At 42.5% G+C, this 16635-nt stretch overlaps 1 protein-coding gene across 1 annotated transcript; it reads right to left on the bottom strand.

Moving 5' to 3' along the window:
* Window positions 1-287: 287 nt before the first annotated feature.
* On the bottom strand, window positions 288-14782 carry SNRPA1 (small nuclear ribonucleoprotein polypeptide A'). The gene is made up of 9 exons (XM_044230182.1): window positions 14629-14782; window positions 12639-12786; window positions 11136-11214; window positions 6206-6252; window positions 5624-5726; window positions 4942-5021; window positions 4453-4528; window positions 3711-3804; window positions 288-723 (listed from the first exon to the last, which is right to left on the bottom strand). Exons 1-9 carry the CDS (start codon window positions 14708-14710, stop codon window positions 665-667), a joined length of 768 nt encoding a protein of 255 aa, XP_044086117.1. The 5' UTR covers window positions 14711-14782; the 3' UTR covers window positions 288-664.
* Window positions 14783-16635: the final 1853 nt, after the last annotated feature.

The raw sequence follows: 16635 nt of genomic DNA, 5'->3' as shown, positions 1-16635 counted from the left end.
AACTGGCCACATCAGGGTGTGAAAATGGAACAAAGCATCTAGAAGCTGTGAATAAATGCCGTAGCCTGCTCACTGGGCCAAGACTCCCCCTGTCCCCCAACCATGTCCCAAACACTGGAATGTGCTGCCCCTCTGCCTGGATTCCAACAAGCAGAAGTTGCATTCCCCTAGAATTTTTCAGATCAGTAATTAAAGCCCGGCTGCGTTTAATGAAGCTGTAGTTATCCTTTGGGTGGGGAAGAAATGCACCAGAGATCGGTCTTATTAATAACCACTGGCAGCACACAGATAATCTTGAGTTTTATTAAGAATTTAAAAATCTAAACATTTTATAGAGGCCTGGGAAGCGTACTCAGAAACACCGCCCTCCGGCATTTCCAACATCCACACGTCCATATACCTCACTGCACTGCACCTCCCCACCAAGACAGGCAACTTGGCAGCACAGTGAACGTCGCTGTGTTTTTACTATTTGTAGAAAACTGGCATTTAGATTTCAAAATTAGTAATATTACAAAATTACCAGCAGCAGTCTTAAGCATTTCAACAATGCTTATGAACTCCACTTTGCTGACCCAAACAAAGCTATTATTCCAAGTTCAACAAGCAGGACTTGTCCCAAGGAGGCGTAGTATACATCCTGCAGATACTCAGGCCACATTGTTCAGGACCCATTTGTGACTGTGTCTTCTTCCATCTCCTCTTCTCCATCATCAGTGGGGCCTGAAGAGAACACAAAACCATGGGTTGTATTGATTTCAGAACACGTGCTCGCTCCCAGTGCAAGTGGCCATTCTGTGATGCTACTCCGTGCTAGTTCCAGGATTAGGTACAAAAACCTCAATCACAGCACCTGCCCTCAAGGAGCTTAGCGTCCAGAGACTACCTGTCTTTGGAGGTATGGGACGGGATCATCAATTCCTAGGGAAAGGGTCACAAAGGTATTTTATAAAAGTCAAACTCATTGTCTAACATCCTAATAATCCATTTTGGTTGAGCGGATAATTCATTTTTTGTGACAATAAAAAGCTTATACTTTGTGTTTCGTTCTTAACCACGACCATAGGCAAAGAAAATGGGAATCCTCAAAAAACATCTGGATACTACTACATGCCCATTAACGGGAATACTCAGTGACTCTGCCATCTCTAAGTCAGACAAAGTATGGCCACAACCCAAAGTCCTTCATCTCTTCATCAATTTACAGGAGATATTTGGGTCAATGTATTTGGAAAAAGGAAATGTTTTAACTCTATCAGTGTTTGGGAAAATGACTCTTGTTTAAGGTTACTGCTTCTACAATTAGCCCCAACTTCAGATTGGTAGATACAAAACTACCAAGACAAGAATGTCAGTCAAGTTTTAGTGTATTCAGAAGTCTAGGCCCACTGAAATCTACGGAGTACCCTATGTCTCCCTTCCTCCTCCCAGGGAACTTCCAGATCATACTGAAAATCCTGAGATTTTAAGGCCCAAATAAAACATTCTGGGGGAAACAAATCAGCTCAGTAATTCTGTCATAGCACAGTCACAATAAGTCACTGTGAACTGCCTCTTCCCCTACCTGTCACCACTGGGCCTTGAAAACCTTTAACAGACTTCTAATGCTCTCAGACTTAAGACTGCACCCAACACTGTCTGCAGGGCTGTATGGCCCATGGCATGCTTCCTCTGCTGGCTTCACTTCACCACATTCTCCTTGTGCCTTGAACTTCACTCCCATTGGCCTCTTTCATTTCAGCTGGGCAAGGTTCCCGTTTGCCACAGGTGCTTTGCCTGTGTAGCTCCCCCTCTCCGCCCCTAGAATGTCACTCTCCCTTTGTTTACTTCAGCAATTCGCACTTGGTTTAAGACCCAAAGAGCTTTTGTTTATGTACCTTTATAAATACCATATTAGATTCATCAACACTGTATTAGAATTTAAGATCAAGTATTTTAAAAATTGTAATTCATTAAAAAATGTCTTCATTAGAGCATCTGCCTTTAGGTCAGGTCACGATCCCAGAGTCCTGGGATCAAGTCCCATATAGGGCTCCCTTGCTCAGCAGGGAGACGCTTCTCCCTCTGCCTCTGTCTCTCATGAATAAATAAATCTTAAAAAAAAAAAAAAAAAAAAGTCTTCATTAATTTATTTTGTTTAAATATATATATTTAAACAAAATAACATTTCCCAAAATAAAAATATTTAGTGAGAAGCTTGGCATTATTTTCTACTTTTGCCTCTCTCTGTCATGTCTGATGAAGAGCTATCAGCTGGACCCCGGTACTGGCTTCATCAGTCCACCTAATGCCACACGTCGTTTTCACTGAAGGAGATGAAGCCAGGAAAGGAAGGTGTATTCTAACAGTCTAACTGTGTATTTAGACAGTTGTGGGTTTTCCTGTTTGGTGCTATACTAGAACTTGACAAAAGCGATAGTTTCTTAAGGGTTAGTTTGCAATGTGGAGTCTGAAACCTCATCAGTGAACTTTTCAAACTCTCTTACTTGAAAATCCACAGATCTACCTCGTCTTCCTTGAAGTGACAAGTTCACTTCATATTCGAGAAGATGCTTGCCTCTCAACGAAAACAACTGCTCCAGTGCATGGAGACAACCATCCAACTTAGGCATGGGTTCGGGCAGACCCCATCCCGTCACCCAAGATATCAGAAGATGTGCACTAAAAAGGTGATATTTAATAATATTCATCTCTTTGCTTCGTGAATGACATTGTGAAGTGAAACTGGTATATTCTACTAAGAGAGTGCAGAGCAGTATAGAATGAGGACTTTAGGCCATGGCCTTGACCTGTGCCGAGGCCCCAGCAGTCTTAACTGCCATTACTCCTGCACCATCAGTGCAAATGTTAATAATGGTGGAAAAAGCAAGTAACACCTTAGTGTTATTATACAAAGTTTTGACCCCACAGATGCCCACGGGCTCAAGGGCTACACAGTGAGAACTGCCAGTCTAATCAAAGTCTTACTCATTTTTAGCTTCTGTTCAAACATGATTTGCCCTAGGGAACTTTCCCTGAGCTGCCAGTCTAGGTATCATATCAAAACTTGTAATACGAATTGTTTTGAATAGTTTTTACTTAACACCTCCGGTGCCTAACATACAGTTGGCATTCAAATATTAGAACAGCCAACACTTACCAAAATATATCCTCATGTCAGACCTTACGCTAAGTGCTACCTACGAACTCTCTTACTTATCCTCACAAAAACCTTTTGAAGTTGGTACTCTATATTATCTCAAATTTAAAGATGAGGAAACATACTTGAGATTAAATGAGGATGAAGAAATTCACCTAAAAACAGAGCTGGTGAGGATAAGATCTGAGCTTCATGCTGTTTGGCTCTGAGGCTTGTGTTTCCAACCAACTAAGGTATCTAACACACACACACACACACACACACACACACACACACCCCCACCCCCCACCTCTCCCACCCCCTACCCCACACATGGGTGAAAGTCCAATGGTGCCCTCTAGTGTTTGGTTTCACTGCATGGCTAGGAAATAACATACGCTTTTAAATCAAAAATCCTCAGAGTCCTATGCCAGAATATGCTACATCAAGTAACTTAACTTCAAAAAGCATATAAAGGGATTTTGCAAATATTAGATGCTAATGTTCTTGGGTCATGCATCTGAACCGTTCTGGAATCACTTCAAACATAATATTAACTGGGAAGTCTGCAGACAGACCACTATGTCCTGACCTGATCTGCGTTCCCTGCCAGGTATCTGCCCGGACTGCAGCAAGCCCTTCAGCCGCTCCACTTCAGCCAGGGTAGACGCATTCGCTATAGCGTTCTGGAGGACAGAAAACAATGGAGACAGACCATTAATTGCATCTGAGGATCAAACACACAGAAAACTCTACAGACATCCATGGGAACTCTTGTGAGTTGGAATATTAAATAGTTGTGTTGAGGCAAGAATTTTACTGTCATGTTGAAATCAACCCAAAACCCAATCATAAATTGCCCAAACTGGTAAACAGATGTGGACCCACTTTCAAGACAGCAAATAATCACTGCACGTTCCTGAAATTTTAGTGAATTAAAGCACTTAATTGAAACTACGTTACTGGATAATTTAGGAAGCAGTATTATGAAAATGGGCTTTCCCACTGATCATCACACAGATCTTTCAGGCAGCAAATCTTTGAAAATAAAAACTAAGATAAATACTGAGACAGCATACTAAGTAACTGCTCAAAGAAAAAAAAATCCTAGGAAAATGAGAAGAACTAGAGCTGCCTCTGCTTTGACTTGATCATGTAAGTAATTCAAGTCAAAGTCAAGTAACTTTACGCTAGTTCCTTCCTTACGCAAAATCCAGCAGGAATCTAAGCAGAGGGGAGACTACAATGTTTATTTAGAACTTGGTCTATTACAAATTTCATGTCCTAAACCCATGGCAACTCTCTCCAGTCCAAGAGTCCTAACAACTTATTACCTTGATTGCTTCTACATCTCCTGGAGATGGCCCACCTTTCTTCTTGTCAGTTGGCAAACCAGCACCTGGGTTGAAACTTGGGAGGGGGAGGGAAGAACGCAACTGTTAAATCCCAACCAATGGAAGTTGCTTCTCTTTTACTTTCAAAAAAGCTTTTGAAAGTAATTCAACCAGTGTAGTATCTTATCTTTGTTAACAAACTGATACAAGAAACTCTCTCCTTCAGAAACACCACCCAGTTCTCATCTTCCTCTAACGAAAAGGCATACAAAAGTACACAATGTTGCATTAAGACTGAAGCGGAAGGATTTGCTAACCTGGTAGAAATCTCATATGATGTGTGGACCACTGACGGTCATGAGCTATCATCACACAAATTCAATACTGTATTAGGCACAGGTGTTTTGTTTAATTCTGTAGGAGGCAAAAAGCCAGACAGATAGTGTTTCTGAAGGTGAAGTAGAGTGAAGTTGGATATCCGTATCTTACGTTTTGCTTCTCCTGGCAATATCCTTTGCAAGTTGTGCACCCCGTTTGCCCTTGAACATTTTCTCTGCTTCCTGACGCTCCTACAGCAACACCACACACAGAGTTAATGGAAATAGGAATACCACATGCATTTAGATGCATTCCTCAGAAAACACGGAAGAAAACTCTCCTGAAATACTCTGGGCTGGTAAAAATACCAAAAAGCCAACTTCAAATTAAAAGGAGACAAATGGCATTGCCTTCTCTGCTGAGGCTCCCTGAAGGAAGTTCCCCATCCTAGTTTCAAGGAGAAGCCCTGGAGGAACTAAGATGGTTAAAAAAAAAAAAGCCCAAAAACTAAAAAACATTCCCAGTAAGGGGAGAATCACTCTAACAATTAAAGCTGCTGAAAAATGGCTTATATTAAGCCCTCCAGCAGGGAATGTATCTAAACAGAGTCTGCCGTCCACAGTGCTCACAGCGGGTCTGAGACCGTGCTGCCCCTGAATGCGTCCACACGAGACTGTGCTAACCCAAGTCCTGCTACAAACTCTGCTATGAAAAATGAATGATTAACATTTTCTTTCCCACGTTTTTATCACAAACCAACAGTAAAACTCATTAGCCAACTGCAAAAATCTGTAACAAAAGTATAAAAGAAAACACATGAATCTACAATGATTTACAACAGAACAATACTTACTTTTAGTTTCACCTTCTGGAAATCCAGTACTCTGACTTGCGGAACTTTATAAATTACATACAGTCTGTAATGCTTCTTATTTGTTACAGGATTTCTTAGAATACTACAAGAAAAGGAACAGCATAATGCCAATCTTGTTCGTAGCCCAGCACTCAAGAGGTCCATTTTAACAGACTCAAATGAGTACATAAGCTAAGGAAAAGTTCACATTTTTTCACATTTCAGTGTGATTAAGTTAACATCAGGGACATTTTAATAGAGCATTGGACCTAAAGGAAGTATTTTCACCTTTTTTTTCCCTTAAGATTTATTTATTTGACAGAGAGATCACAAGTAGGCAGACAGGCAAACAGAGAGGAGGGGGGAAACAGGCTCCCTGCGGAGCAGAAAGCCCGATGGAGGGCTCAATCCCAGAACCCTGAGATCACAACCTTAGCAGGAGACAGGGGCTTAACCCTCTGAGCCACCCAGACTGCCTCACTTCTTGTTTTTAAAAGGTCCTTCTTACTAACTGCTTTAAGATCAAGGCCAGTAATGTTTAATATAAAGGACTTCACTGTGACCACCAAATCATTTCCATACCTTAGGTAAGTCAGTGATTTGAGAGATGCCAAAGGGTCCAGATCACCCTGTAAAAGAAACAGCCACATGTAAGAACACGAAAACCAAAGGCTATTTTGAGGCTTTGAAATGGCAGATCACTTTGCTAGCAAGGGCTCCTCTTATCTTTTATTTTTTTACTGCCCTAGTGCCTAGCACAGCACTAGCACAGCACCAATGTGTAAGAAATTACTACTGACCAAACTGGAAAGTAGACCTGAACTTCTTAAAAACTTACGATCTGAAGCCATAACAGTTTTTCTCAACAGCCGAAGAGACAAAAAAAATTTTTTTTATTTCCTGTAGTAACCTCCAAAGGGCTAGCATTTAAACCAGTGATTTAGGAAAGAAAGACATGTCAAAGTTTATGTAACTTCAGAGGAAGTTATTCACACAGGGAAACTCAAACTGGAACCTATGGTGAGGGTTATTTTCCCCCAGTACCTGTATGCACCTGGTGACACGGGCATCTTGTCATCACTGGGGGCAGGCACCTTTATTCAAACCTCCCTCATATTGCTTTGGATAATTACTCAAGGACAAGGAGTATAGTTAAAAAAAAAAAAAAAAAGATTCAATTATGGGACAAGGGCAGGTTAGTTTTTTAATCTTCCCACATTACCCCATAAAATACAGTACAGCAAGGAGAGCAAAAGCAAAAGCCTACAGTCAATAGCTACGACTAACGGAGATGAAAAGGCATTCTGGCAAGAACCCTAAAATAGGAGCAGGTAGGGACAAAACACCGAGAGCTGCCAAGACCTCTTGCACGGGGCCAGCATTTGCACAGGAAGCAGCAGAAGGAAAGCAGGGAGGCATGTGACACACCAGGGTACTCCGACACGACCAGTGGTCAGTCAGTCCGGTGGCAGCCGCCAACAGATCTACACATGCCAGCCAATAAGGAGGGAAGCAAGCCTGGGATAAAACCCGAAGGGGCTAGGCAACTCGAGCCCTCATTCTTAATACTAACCACCAGTATATCAATGGTTATATATACCAAAGGATATCAATGGTATCCAGGACAAAGCCCTACAATGAGGAGAAACTGCTAGGACCAGACTGCGACTGAGCAGGACAGAGGCATGAGGGACAAGGAGAAAAGAGTACAGATAAAAGCAAGAAGGGAAAGAGCCAGGAGGTTCAGAAAAGCAGCAGCCATTTTTAAACGCTTCACAAACAACCATCGGAGGGAGCTCTAAAGCACCTAGTGGCATATCACCACTCCAAGAAATACACAGGATGACCTAAAAAGGGACAAGGACAAACATCACATGATCTCATTTGTATGTGGAATCTAAAGAAAAAAATAAAAAGACCAACTCACAGCAATACAGAGTTCAATGGTGGTTACCAGAGGTTGGGATGGGGGAGGGGGGAGGGAAATGAGCTGCTGATCAAAGAGTACAAACTTCCAGTTATTATGAGTTAAGTGCTGGAGATCTAACATACAAGATGGTGACTACAGTTAATAGTAATGTACTGGGGTGCCTGGGTGGCTCAGTGGGTTAAGGCCTCTGCCTTCGGCTCGGGTCATGATCCCAGAGTCCTGGGATCGAGCCCCGCGTTGGGATCTCTGCTCAGCAGGGAGCCTGCTTCCTCCTCTCTCTCTCTGCCTGCCTCTCTGCCTACTTGTAATCTCTGTCAAATAAAATAAATAAAATCTTTTAAAAAAAAATAGTAATGTACTACCGCATATCTTAAATCTGCTGAGAACAGATCTCAAGTATTCTCACCATACAAAGATGTAAGGATGTGATGTGATAGATATGTTAGTTTGGTAAGAGTGATCACTTCACGATGTATACGTCTATCAAAAATCACATTGTATACCTTAAATACTATACTATTTTTATCACTCATACTTCAATAAAGCTGTAAAAAAAAAAAAAAAAGGAACAACGAATGGCAACTTTCGTTACACTCACACATAGACACACACAAACTGTGCAGAACAATGATGATGTCCTGACTGGTTTCTTAAAGAGAATAAATAGTATGAGGGAGGTATGAAATGTTTAAGGCCACTATTGTTTAAGAAACTAAAGGTACTTGGTTAACTGGAAGCTTTAATATGTATTTTTAATTCCCAGAATACTAAGAATAGGAATAAGTAATTCCTACACTGTTAATAGGAAAAGAAGAATGACAGAGAGAGAGAGAATGAACACAGTAAATGAGAGCAAAAGAAATGCAGAATGGGTGGATCAGTAACAACCCCCAGAAAAGAGAAAAGACAAATTCAAATAGACCAGTAATTAAGTTAAATGTAAACAGACCAAATACTTCGTTTAAAAGAAAGATTTCACATTATATTTAACAAAACAATCTTTTTTTTTTTTTTTAAGATTTTATTTATTTATTTGACAGAGACAGATCACAAGTAGGCAGAGAGTCAGGCAGAGAGAGAGGAGGAAGCAGGCACCCTGCTGAGCAGAGAGCCCGATGCGGGACTCGATCCCAGGACCCTGAGATCATGACCTGAGCCGAAGGCAGCGGCTTAACCCACTGAGCCACCCAGGCGCCCCAACAAAACAATCTTATCATATGCTGTTTTAATCTAAAATGTATGGTACAGGACAGCTAGAATAAATTTTGGATGGAAAAAATTATCATACAAATACTAACTAAAAAAGAAAGCTTGTTCTGGCATATTAGAGCAGATAAAATAAACAGGGTATAAAACAGCACTAGGAGATAAAGAGGGTCACGACACAGTAATAAAAAGGTTAGTTCAGCAGGAAGGTATTAACAATTTAAAATTTGTGTGTATCAACTAAGAGGATTTCAAAATATATAAAACTAAAATGGACAGAAGTCTAGGGAGACTATCTAATCCACTATCATGTGAGTTTTTTTTTTTTTTTTAAGATTTTTACTTATTTATTTGACAGAGACACAGTGAGAGAAGGAACACAGGCAGGAGTAGGAGAGGGAGAAGCAGGCTCCCCACTGAGCAGGGAGCCCGATGATGACCACAAGGATGACGGCAGCGGCGGCAATGACACAGGACTTGATCCCAAGACCCCAGGATCATGACCTGAGCTGAAGGGAGCCGCTTAATGACTGAGCCACCCAGGTGCCCCTTATGTGAGATTTTTAACACACTTACTTCAGTAACTGATAGTACAAACTCACCCTTCATCTTTACAAATAATTTTAAATATAATTACAACATACACAAAAATACAAACAGCTCTGGGCACCTGGGTGGCTCAGGCCATGATCCCAGGGTCCTGGGTTTGAATCCCATGTCTGGCTCCCTGCTCTTTGGGGAGACTGCTTCTCCTTCTACACACTGTAAGTAAGTGCTCTCTTCTTGCTCTCTCTCTCTCAAATAAATAAAATCTTAAAAAAAGAAAAAAAAAAAAACAGCCTCTATCATGCCACCGATTTCCTATGAATGTGCATTTTGGGTAGAATACCTCATATATTTTAGAAAAGACATGGCCTCAGACCACTGCTTTCTTACTTCTGGAGTCAAGTACTCCTTTCTTTGAAAACCTGAAGGAAGCCCTGGACCCAGTCCACCAGGAAAGAAACAATCATGGAAACAGGAAAGGGAGGCAAGGTCATAGTAACATAAAATCAAGTTATATAATACACACTTAGACATCCAATGTTTAAGTGAAAAATTTCGGTTTCAAAACAAAATTTTGAAATTTCGGTTTCAAAATTAAAATTTAGGTTTTAATTTTGTTAAAAATTACACATACAGAGCAGAAACATTAGAAGAAATAGGTTACCATAATTATACCCAAACAGAGAAAATAAAACTTGCCGCTTAGCTCACAGGAAGACCAGTTCCAAGTAGATCACTGGTCTCAATGTTAAGAGTAAAAAAACAGTTCCTAGAATGTAACTGTCCAACAAAATTTAACATGCTTCATATGTAACTGCATGCTTTCTAGTAGCCAATTAAAAGAAAAAAACAAATATAACTTATTTTAGTAGTATATTATTTAACCAATTATCCAAAATATTATCATTTCAATATCAATATAGAAAAACTGATAGCTGGGGTGCCTGGGTGGCTCAGTGGGTTAAGCCTCTGTCTTCAGCTCAGGTCTTTATCTCGGGGTCCTGAGATTGAGCCCCGCATCGGGCTCTCTGCTCAGCAGGGAGCCTGCTTCCCCTTCTCTCTGCCTGTCTCTGCCTACTTGTGATCTTTGTCTATTAAATAAAATCTTTTAAAAAAAAACAACAACAAAAAACAACAACAAAAAACTGATAGCTTACATTCTTTGGGGTACTAAGTCTTTGAAACCTGTTATGTGTTTTACAGTTCTTAGGACACTGAAGTTCAGAGTAGCTGTTTGTTCCTAGTGGCTACCATTATTGGACACTGCAATTCTAGAAAATAACTTATGTTTACTGAAAACAACTCTTTCTGTAGTGGAAGCCTGACAGACCATCAAAAGTACTAGCAACAACAACAAAAGACTGATAAATTGGATTATGCTTAAATTAGGAACTTTTCTATCAAGACACCCTAAGACTGTCAAAAGATGAGCTACAGAGTGGAAAAGGCTATTTAACCAAAAGAGGCCCGGATCTTTTTTTTTTTTTTTTAAAAGATTATTTATTTATTTATTTGACAGAGAGGGACATCACAAGTAGGCAGAAGAAGGCAGAGAGGCAGGCAGATAGAGAGGGAGAAGCATGCTCCCCGCTGAGCAGAGAGCCTGATGTGGGGCTCGATCCCAGGACCCTGGGATCATGACCTGAGCCAAAGGCAGAGGTTTAAACCGCTGAGCCACCTAGCTGCCCCAAGAGGCCCAGATCTTGAATTACAAAAAAACACAAAGGATGAAGAGATAATTCTCTGGATTTTCTAAATTATCCACGAGAGGCATGCAGCACTTTTAACTCCTCCCCTCAAATACATTCCGCCCGACCCCATCTGACTTACCAGTTCCACAAGACTATTGTTGGTGAGAATGAGTTCTGTCAGACAGGGTAGAGCCTGATCAAGTCCCTCACCTATACGGCTAAAGTGAAGAGGGAAAAAAAAAGACTCTTTGTAAAAGTGAAAAAGTAGGTAAGTGAACAATTTTATCTAAGTCCTTGTACAGAAGATCTGAGACTCCAAAGGTGGAAGAACTTTAGAGATCTTTCTTCCAACACCCTAAATGGGAGAGGGAAACCTAACTGGCAGAGGGTCACAGGGTTAGTTAGTGGCAGAAGTCGGATGATTTTAGAACACATGCTTCCAGAGGGCTGCCTGGGCTTTTTTCCATTACCATTTTGTCTAGTGAAAACTGAGAGAAGAAGAAACTCCTGCGTAGAACAAACTACTTAGCTACCTTCATGACTTTCGTGCAGGTAACGCAGAAATACAAGTGATTCTGCATTCACAGTTCAGGTACATAACAAACAACTACACCATAAGGGAATGGTTAACTCATGAGAAATATGCTTATTTTAAAAAAGCAAGTCACCGGGGTGCTCAGTCAGCTGAGCACTGACTTCTGATTTTGGGTCAAGCTGTGATCTCAGTGTCCTGGGGTAGAGCCCTGAGCCAGGTTCCAAGCACAGGGAGGAGTTTGCATACGATTCTCTCTTCCTCTGCCCTCCCCACACTTGCATCTGAGTGCACATGTGCTCTCTAAAATAAGTAAGTATATTTAAATAAAATAAAATAAAATAAAAGGAATTAAAAAGCAAGCCACCACCTAGTACTTCTTAAAGACATTGTCTATAGACCTTCAATAACTTTTTTGATAAAATTTACTCAGAGGTGATGAAAGAGGGTTAAAGAAAACCCTAAATTTCAGTAAGTAATATTCTAAAAACAGTTGTAAAGAAAAATAAATGGCAGAGAATGTGAGGTAGAGACACTTAGTCAAAAATATAAATGTTGGGGATGCCTGGATGGGCTTGGTCAGTTACATGTCTGAGTTTGGCTCAGGTTATGGTCTCAGGGTCCTGGGACAGAGCCCTGCGTGGGGCTTCACACTCAGTGGGGAGTCTGCTTGAGGAATTTTATCCATCTCTCTTTGCCCCTCCCCTGCTCTCATGTGCAGGCATGCGCTCACTCTCTCTAAAATAAATAAGTAAATCTTCGAATATACATATATATGTGTATACATAAATTGTTGAACTTTACATAGATTTTTAATATGATCCCTCTGATAATTACAATTATTGTTTCAGAAGGCAAAATATGTACAAAACAGCACACTTGTAATTTAAATATCTATTATCATGAATATATAAGTATTTCTGAACAGATGCAAAGAAGACGAGACCAGTACCAGGTTAATCTATGGACCTATATGGGAAAAGTGCAGCTTGTTTCTCATTTTAAGATCTATATAGGCTCAACTGGCAGTTAAGTTCTATGGCTTCTTCAGGGAACACTGTGACATTCACTCTAGCGGAAAAAAATCACTTTCCACTAACAGTCACTTACCATATTCTATTGTTGTTTACTAATAATGTTTTCAGTCTTCTTAACAAAGGAAAACCATCCAGTTTCCTGATTTCATTGTCAGAAAAGTCAATAGCATCAAACTGGTCTAAGGTAGCACCTAGATTTTCAATGACAGGAATTTTATACCCTGTAAAACGGAAAAAAAAAATACACAAGTATTAATATGGTTAAAAGGTACATTAAAGCCATAATGTACTACTTCATGCTAATTTGACTCAAAGCTTCCATTTATTCACAAAGTGTTTACATAGCACCAACACTGTGCCAGACATTATGCAAATAATCGGTACATAAAATGAGAAACAAGAGTCACATGTCCTAGCTGCCATGAAGCCTACAGTCTAGGGAGCGGACATGAAGACAGTCATGACAACAAGGACAAGAACTATTGTAATGAGAACACTTATTAATAGTAATACAGGTAGCTAGCGTTCCTAAGAGTACTTATAAGGTGCCTTATACTGTTCTAACCGAAGCCCCAGAAATAGTTAAATGGCATAAGAATTTACACTGTAAGCTGCTTACTGCCAGTGTCCAAGTCTTGTTTATACATTGTGGACAACACTTCTTAACCTCTTTTGCATTCCCACAGACCACATTCATAGTAACACTTACCAGGATATCCTCCTGATACCATGACAGTTCCCCTTACTCCACACCTCCCCCAGCTCCAATGCAGAGTTCAAGGTCAACGGTTTATACAAAATAATAAACCATCCTATGAAAAATTCGATACTCATGGATTTGTTAAAATGGGCCTAACTACTGTGCTAGGCGCTGGCAGAAGAAAGAAATGAACACAAGCTATGGTTAGAGTATGTAATTCAGAGCTGCAAAGGTTACATCAAAGTAAGTACTACACCAAAACAAGTATCCTCAACACTCGATGCACCTGGGACACTTCAAATTTAGAGATACAAAACTTAGAGATCAGTCTGCACCAAGAGCAAAAGTGGTTAGTTACTGGGCTCTGTCAGCAAGAAAATAAAAGCACTGGGCTTTGTCAGCAAGAAATCCAAACTGAAATCAGAGCCCGAAGTAGTGCCGCACCTCAGCCAGTGTTGTCCCTGTCGAGCCAAATCTCAGGCCCAAATTGTACTGTCTTGCCCCCAGAGAAACTGCTCTGCACACCCTTCGTAAAAAGTCACTTCCTTTAAATACTGGTTAGACAGCTGCACTCCCCATTTCTTAACAAGCCTCTCTAAGGTTCAAATGACATGAATTTGAACAGTTCAGAGCTTCCACCACCTTACACGGGGCACTCGTAGTGTAAGCCTCTCTAAAAGATTTTATTTATTTGAGAGAGAGCGCGCGCAAGCAAGGGAGAGCGGCACGCAGAGAGGAAGCAGCAGACTTCCCGCGGCGAAGGGAGACCGATTTGGGGCTCAACCTCTGGACCCCGGCATCACGATCTAAGCCGAAGGCAGGCGCTTAACCTACTGAAACACTCAGGTGCTCCTAAGATGTTTCGATAAAAGGGGCATACAAGGCAACTGAAGCTAGTAAGAAAGAAATCTTGCGGAAACACGCGCTTTTGTTCTCAGACTTCATATCCTCCCTCGCAAATTAGAGGTAATTAACATGTATCCTATCTATACTCCCACAGTAACAGTCCAAAGTATTTACTGAGAATCAACGAGCCGCTGAGCACTAGGACCACGACTATTAACACTGTTCCAGCTCTCAAACAGTTCAGACTGCAGAACGCCCCAAGCAAGGCCTAGTTGAGGCCCACGGGTGCGCACAGGAAGCGATTAATCAATCGGAGGGGCGTGTGAGTAGGAGCCGGGTAACTGAAACCTCAGAAGGGCCTAGGGATGGTTTTGGGGCAGCAACCGCAAGACTCAGCCTCCCGCCCGGCTTGGCGCTCACAACGCAGGCCTGCCGGCCGAGTGCCGGCCCTCCGCGCACGCGGCGGGGCGCTCCCACCCGGCTGCGCGCGGAGGCCCGCCCACTCCCCTAGACTCACCCCGGAGGTCCAGCTCGCGGTCCCGCACGGCGTTAGTGTACTGAGCCGCCTGCTCGATCAACTCTGCCGTCAGTTTCACCATCCTGCCGCCTCCAGCTGCCGGTACCACGGCCCGCCAGCTATTCCCGCCGCCTCCCGACCGCCAGCCTTCCCGGCGTCCCTCGCGCCCCGCCGACAGGCAACACCAATCGCACGCGGCGCTTGCGCGCGCAGCTCGACGTCCAGGCCGAAGCAATCGAAGAGCCACGCCCCCGACCTTGTTCCCTTCGGAGGTTCAGGTGGCAGCCGTACTTGTCTCGGGCTCTGGGTTCTTCCTTGGGGCGTTTGTGGAGGAGGGCCCCTGATTTCAGGTGTTTGTGTCCGCAAGTTAAGCAAAATGTGAAGGCACCCGAGTGGAATTTTCTCCACGCAGGATGAACCTTGAGGTGGGAGGAGACGCTGTGTCTGTCCTCGCTCCACCCAGGAGGGGCGGGCATCTGTGGGATCCAGTGCAGGGCTAGGACTTCAGGTTCCCGTTCCAGCCGGGCGCTGTGGACCCGCAGGCTACTACGCGAGAACCAGGGCAAGGTCAATCACAGGGCTACTTCGCTGCGATCGTCCTACCGCCTTGGACCCAGCTTCGCGCGCTGTTTTCTGTTAAGCCTGTGATTTCCAGACATTTAAATATTTAATGGAAGCGTCGTATACAGAAAAGCGCACAAACCAGGAATTTGCAACGTGACGAATAGCTACAGGGTGAGAACACCTGCGTTGCTGCCTCCCGGTCCAGAAAATGAACAGTTTTCTGAAAGCCTCCCTTCCCAAGGCAACCAGAAATCAAACACCATAGATTAGTTTTGTCTTAAAAAAATTTTTTTTTTACTTATTTATTTGAGAGAGAAAAAGCACAGGTGGGGCGGGGGGTTTGGGGGCTAGAGGCAGAGAGAGAGGGAGAAGCCAACTCCCACTGAATAGGAAGCCCAGCCAACATGGGCTGAATCCCAGGACCCTGGAATCATGACCCCAGTGGAAGGCAGACCCTTAACCAACTGAGCCACCCAGGCTCCCCAACTTTTGCTTGGTTTTGATACAAATAGAATCATGCAATGTGCTTTCCTGCCTGATTTCTCTGGCTTTGTATTACGACTGGAATCCATCCAGGTCGCATGCAGCAAGGGTTTGTTTCCTTTCGCTGCTGTGTAGAATTCCAGTGTATATCTTCTACCATAATTTAGCCATTCTGCTGTTGATGGACATTAGGGTTGTTTCCCTTTGGGGCTATTCTGAACAATGCTGCTATGCATTTTCTTGTACATGGATCCAATATACACATGCTTGAGCTTCTCCAGAAGTAGAACTTCTGGGACATAGGGTATGGTAATAGGTAATGCCTAACAGACCAAGGGGCTGAAATAATATACATACTCCAGCTGTGGGTAAGGGTTTCCATACTTTCAACTTAAGCCCCATTAGTATTATCACTATTGTGATTCCAGGGAGCCCGGGCGGGTCAATCAGTCAAGCATGGGACTCAGATCAGGTCATGATCTCCAGGTAGAGGGATCTACACCCTCTTCCGGCTCCACATGGAGCCTGCTTGGGATTATCTCTCTCCCTCTGCTCCTCCATGTGCACATGCGCTCTCCTGCGCGCATGCGCATGCGTGTGCTTTGGAATGATGATAAAAAATATATTTTTTAAAGACTTTATTTATTTGACAGACAGAGGTCACAAGTAGGCAGAGAGGCAGGCAAAGAGAGAGAGAGGAAGGGAAGCAGGCTCCCTGCTGAGCAGAGAGCCCAATGCAGGGCTCCATCCCAGAACTCTGAGACCATGACCTGAGCCGAAGGCAGAGGCTTAACCCACTGAGCCACCCAGGCGCCCCATGATAATAAAATTATGGGAATTCTGGTAACTGTGTAGTGTTATTTCACTATTTTTTTTATTAGCTTTTTTTTTCTAATAAGTAATGAGGTTGAGGACCTCCTCTTGTATGTTGTATATTTGGATATCTTTTGCAAAGTGCTC

The sequence above is a fragment of the Neovison vison genome, chromosome 13 (genome assembly GCF_020171115.1).
Source record: "Neovison vison isolate M4711 chromosome 13, ASM_NN_V1, whole genome shotgun sequence".
Classification (NCBI taxonomy): domain Eukaryota; kingdom Metazoa; phylum Chordata; class Mammalia; order Carnivora; family Mustelidae; genus Neogale; species Neogale vison.
Note: the sequence above shows the minus strand (reverse complement) of the source record. Positions and strands in the feature narration are given on the sequence as shown.